At 35.8% G+C, this 5,554-nt stretch overlaps 1 protein-coding gene across 1 annotated transcript; it reads left to right on the top strand.

Moving 5' to 3' along the window:
* Positions 1–4,801: 4,801 nt before the first annotated feature.
* Positions 4,802–5,107, top strand: LOC136837252 (uncharacterized). Its single transcript, XM_067101990.1, has one exon. The coding sequence runs from the start codon at positions 4,802–4,804 to the stop codon at positions 5,105–5,107; it is 306 nt and encodes a 101-aa protein (XP_066958091.1).
* Positions 5,108–5,554: the final 447 nt, after the last annotated feature.

The following is a 5,554-nucleotide window of genomic DNA, read 5'->3' as shown; positions in this document are numbered from 1 at the left end:
ATGAGTCTAACGAGAATAGTTTTACGAATTTTAAGAGAGAGTTTTTTTCCGTTTTCATATTTTTCCGACAAAGGTTGGGTGTCGAAATAGTGGGCGGGGTTGGGGGGTGGGTGGGTTGGTGGGGGGGGGGGGTCTTACGAAGGAAAAATTCTCAAATCGCAATTTTTGTCAATGAAAAACTGTTTCGAATTCATTAGGAACACTTCTGGACTAGATCTTTTCAAATCACTTTCTTTTTATTTGCTATGATCTCCTGTTTGTTTACTCTGAATAAATTAGCGTATCGATAAAAGTTATGGAAAATATTTCCCGATCGGCATTCACGAAACGCTGTCGCAGAATGGCGTCACATGAGCAAAAGCCACTACCCCTGGAAGTGCCACAGAGTGCCACGCCGTCTGGAGAGAGCGAGAACAAGAGAGTTTGCTCAGTGTTGGTGGCGCTGGGAGCAGGTAGCTTCCCCAAGAGATTTCTGGGCAGTAGGTCGCGAGACAGCTCGATCGTAACGCGCGCTCTCTCCCTCTTTCTCCGTCTCTCTCTCACTCCCCTTTTAGCTGGGGGAACTCGAGCCACGGAGTACCCCGGAGGTGATAAATGCCACGCTGTCTGTTGTTTCCGTGTGGCGATCTTGTGTCACGGGAAATCATTATAAAATGTTCTTTGAGAAATAACGCAGTTTTCGACTACAGAAAAACTATCTTATTTCAAGCCGTAACAGTTTTCCCATAAAGTTATATATATTTTGATCTCGGACAGTGGACCAGAGTTAACAGATTAAGGACTTCAGTGATAATACATGACTGAAAAACTTCAATATAATGACAGTTTTCAGGGAGATCTAGAGTTTCTGAATGAAGATGCTATGAACTGTGTTTGTGAACATTAATCGCGCGGTGGTTCGGGTTTCGGTTGCAACAGGTCCTCTATCCTGAGGCATCCCGGAAGACCAGCGTTTCTGAATGAGACTGCTGGTGTTTATAGTAATTACCACAGGTAAGTAAGGTATTGATGGATTTGTAAGAAAGACAGAAGCACTTTCTAGCTCATGCTATCATTTGCTTTTCTCTCTTTCGATTCGATGGTTTTACAAAACAAGTCAGGTCCAACATTAAACTAAGACGAACACTGAAACCGCAGTTACTATGATTACCTAAAGCGTTCCCTCCTTCTCTCTAGAACTCATTTCAGCCAATTTATCTTATAAAGAAACATGGTTTAGAAATAATCAAATACATTGACTTTGTTACTTATGTGTACAAATTTTCAAGTAGGGTTTCTATGCTATCTTTCAATGATCATAAAATCTTTATAATGAGTTAATGAATGAATAAACAAAAGAACCATGAATATACATGTCATATCATTAAATATGTTTACTCAAATAAACACACGTGTATACACACACACAAAATATATATATATATATATATATATATATATATATATATATATATATATATATATATATATATATATATATATATATATATATATATATATAACAATGGATATACCAGCAGGAAGCCATCTACATATCAGCAAGACAAAACCCGGAACAACATTTTTTACACAACTTTATTGGGACATGTTTCAAGCAGTACTCTCACTCGTTGTCAACCTACAAAATTAAAATGATGACATTACAGTTTTAATAATAAAATTCCAAATAATACAGCAAAATTACTATAAAAATTATAAGAACACGTTTAAAAGATGGCTAATCACAATAAATAAATGAATAAAATAAAATAAAATAAAGCAAAATGCAAAATTTAAGTCACAAAAACGGAAGGTACAAAGGCACAACAAATACACTAGTCAATATACAAACCAGTAAAAGGCAGACTAAAACCACAAAAGTGAGGTTACAGCCACATTTCTAGCCAAAAAAGGCTTTATCTTGATGGAGTATAGAACTTCTAAAATGTCGAGGTCTGTAGCAAACTGAGCAGTGGTTAAAACAGAAAGATCATCAATATGTAAAGGGTGACCAGTCTCCTCGCTGTGCTCTCTAATTGCACTGCAACTAGGCCTTGAAAGATAATTGCCTGTACGATATGCCTTACCTAGGTGTTCGAACCATCTCATCCAGGCTGATCTGGTAGTTTTTCCAACGTAAGTGGCATCACAACCACCACACTGCCATTTATAGATCAGATTGAACCGAAGGCTTGTTGGTATAGGGTCTTTAATTTTAAAGAAATTGCCTAATTTATTTTGCAAAGTGAAATCTACTTTGATATCTAGCTGAGGGTAATCAATGGACAAAACAGAAGTTAATTGCTTTTTTAAATCGTAACTATGAGTTCCAGTAAAGGTTGGAGGTAATTAAACAACAAGGCTTCTTTACATTAGCGGTAGTTTCAGGTTGTTTGTTTTATATATATATATATATATATATATATATATATATATATATATATATATATATATATGTACATATATATATATATATATATCATATAAGAAGATATATATATATATATATATATATATATACATATGTACATATATTTACATTATATATATATATATATATATATAATATATATATATATATACGTATACTGTATATATATAAATATGAATAAATACATACACATATCTATATATGTATGTATATAATATATGGATAGATAGATATTTGTGTGTGTATATACATATACATGTATATTTATGTATAAGTATATATATATATATATATATATATATATATATATATATATATATATATATCTATCTATTTATATAAAAATAAATGTATGTATGTATATGTGTTTGTATATATGTTCCATCATAACTCTGAAACACACTGAGCAATTTCAACCAAACTTGGTATACATATTATGAGTTACCATCTCGAAAAGAATACTGTTGGGGTAAACCATCACTGTCACCAAAGGTAGGGTGTGGGAAGGGGTGACATGTGTAAAAATAATGGTAAACAACAGATATTAGTGTGTAATCCATAGTTTTCGAGGTCACTGAGATGAATAGTGATAATCTTGATGCCCTTTTAAAAATGACAGATATTAGTGCATAATCTATAGTTTACAAGGTTGCTGAGATGAATAGTGACACTCCCGATACCCTATAAGTCTAAGTTCAGCCCCGATAGGAAGCCGGGGTGAGAATGGGTAGAAAATAAAATGTCAAAACTGACAGATATTAGCGTCTAATCCATAGTTTTCGAGGTCGCTGAGATTAATAGTGGCACTCCTGATGCCCAGAGAGTAGAGTTGGGTGTTAGTGAGGAGAAAGTGGGAAAAGAGTATTTTGGAGACTTGGAGAGAGATACATATATATATATATCAGAGAGAGAGAGAGTGTTTATCAGGTGTCATTCAGAGTTTTTCCTGGGTAGCGATGTGTTGGTCAGCTTGTATATATATATATATATATATATATATATATATATATATATATATATATATATATATATATATATATATATATATATATAATATATATATATATATATATATATATATATATATATAATGCTAAGGATATAACAAGAATGATGGAATCGCAACAGTATAGTGACAAAGAGAGTGGGTGGAGAGGTGTCGGGAAAGACATCTGGAAAGAAACCTCTTGACCATAAGAAAACCTGGTGGTGCAATGATGAAATGAAAAGCAGGTGTGTCGGGAAAGACATCTGAAAAGCCATGAAAAGATGTGAAATGAAAAAAGATCTGAAAAGATGTAAAAGATCTGGGAGTATGCAAGCAAGTCAAAGACATAAGAAATAAGCAAAGAAGGCAGTTGCACAAGAAAAGGCAAGCGCATTAGATGACATGTACGAACAGCTGGAAATAACTGAGGGGGAGAGAAAAATTCACAGAGTTGCAGAGTCGAGGGACAAGGACACCAAAGACTGCTCCCATATAAAACAGGTTAAGGATGGGAATGGAGTGGTTTTATGCAACAAGGATAAGATAAAGAAGAGGTGGAAAGAATATTATAAACACCTGTTAAATGAAGAAAATCCTAGAAAATTCTTTGAAGGTGAATTCCAGAACCTTGGTATGACACATATTATTAGCAGGAAGGAAGTAAAGAAGACACTAAAGAAGTTGAAAAATGGTAAAGCAATAGGACCAGGTGGAATTCCTGCAGAGGCGTGGAAGATCCTGGGAGAAGAAGGAATAGGCATGATGTAGGATCTAGCAAAGAAAATATAGTCAGGGAAAGATACCTAAAGAATGGAGAGAAAGTTTAATGTGCCTATCTATAAAGAGAAGGGTGACATCCAAGGCTGTGCAAACTGCAGAGGAATAAAGCTAATGTCTCACACCATGAAAATCTGGGAAAGAATAATGGATCAAAGAATTAGAGAAGAAACATCTGTAGGTGAAGAACAGTTTGGTTTCATGCCAAGAAGAGGAACGACAGAAGCAGTGTTTGCCCCCCGACAGATGATAGTAAAACACTGGGAAAAGCAGAAAGGACTGCACATAGTATTCATAGATCTGGAAAAGGCATATGATAGAGTCCCACGCCAAGAGGTATGGAGGTGTATGCGAGTAAAGGGAACACCGGGGAAGTAGGTGAGGTTGATCCAAGATATGTATGAAGGAGCAAAAACGCACGTTAGAAGCAGTGTTGGGTTAACTGAATGGATATCAATAAGAGTTGGTTTACATCAGAGATTTGCTTTAAGTCCATATCTTTTTGACCTGATAATGGATGTGCTATCTTAAGGGGTAAGAGATCAGTCCCCCTGGTGCATGCTGTTTGCTGATGACACCGTGTTATGCAGCATCAACAGAGGGGTAGTAGAGTCAAAACTAGAGCAATGGAGAAGGTACTGGAAGACAGACGATTAAAGATCAGTAGGAAGAAGGCTGAATACCAAAGTTTTAATGAAGATCAAGACTCCGAGATTAGTATGGCAGGGATAAGGTTGAACCGAAGAGAAAAATTTAGGTATCTTGGTTCAAAAGTGGCTGATGATGGAAATCTGAATGTAGAAATAACACACAGAGCGCAGGCTGGATTGAAAAATCCGAGAAAGATGCCACGTGTCTTGTGCGACCGCAGAATCAACATAAAGGTTCAAGGAAGAGTATATAAGACAGTAGTGAGACCAGCTTTGATGTGAGTGCAAGAGAAGATATTAGATGCAGTAGAGACGAAAATGCACAGGTGGATGTGTGGAGTAACAAAAATGGACAGGATAAAAAATGAAATAATAAGAGGAACTACTAAAGTCATAGAACTATCAAAGAAGGCCCAGGAAAGAAGACTGCAGTGGTATGGCCATGTGATGAGGAGGGATGAGACATATGTAGGGAGAAGAGTGATGCAGGTGGAGGTGCCTGGTGGGAGAGCAAGAGGAAGACCGAGGCAAATGTCGGAGTCTTGATGTAGTTAGAGAAGATCTGAGAGACAAACAATTGTCAGAGGACGGTGTGTTTGACGAGCCAGGTGAAGGAAAGCTGTCAGGAACATCAACCCCACATACAAGTGGGAAAAGATGCCGAGAAAAGAAGAAGAAGATATATATATATATATATATATATATATATATATATATATATATATATAT

The sequence above is a fragment of the Macrobrachium rosenbergii genome, chromosome 58 (assembly GCF_040412425.1).
Source record: "Macrobrachium rosenbergii isolate ZJJX-2024 chromosome 58, ASM4041242v1, whole genome shotgun sequence".
NCBI lineage: Eukaryota > Metazoa > Arthropoda > Malacostraca > Decapoda > Palaemonidae > Macrobrachium > Macrobrachium rosenbergii.
Note: the sequence above shows the minus strand (reverse complement) of the source record. Positions and strands in the feature narration are given on the sequence as shown.

Excerpts from the sequence above, each read along its gene's own strand:
- LOC136837252 (XM_067101990.1), top strand. The coding sequence starts at position 4,802 with ATGGAGAAGGTACTGGAAGACAGACGATTAAAGATCAGTAGGAAGAAG.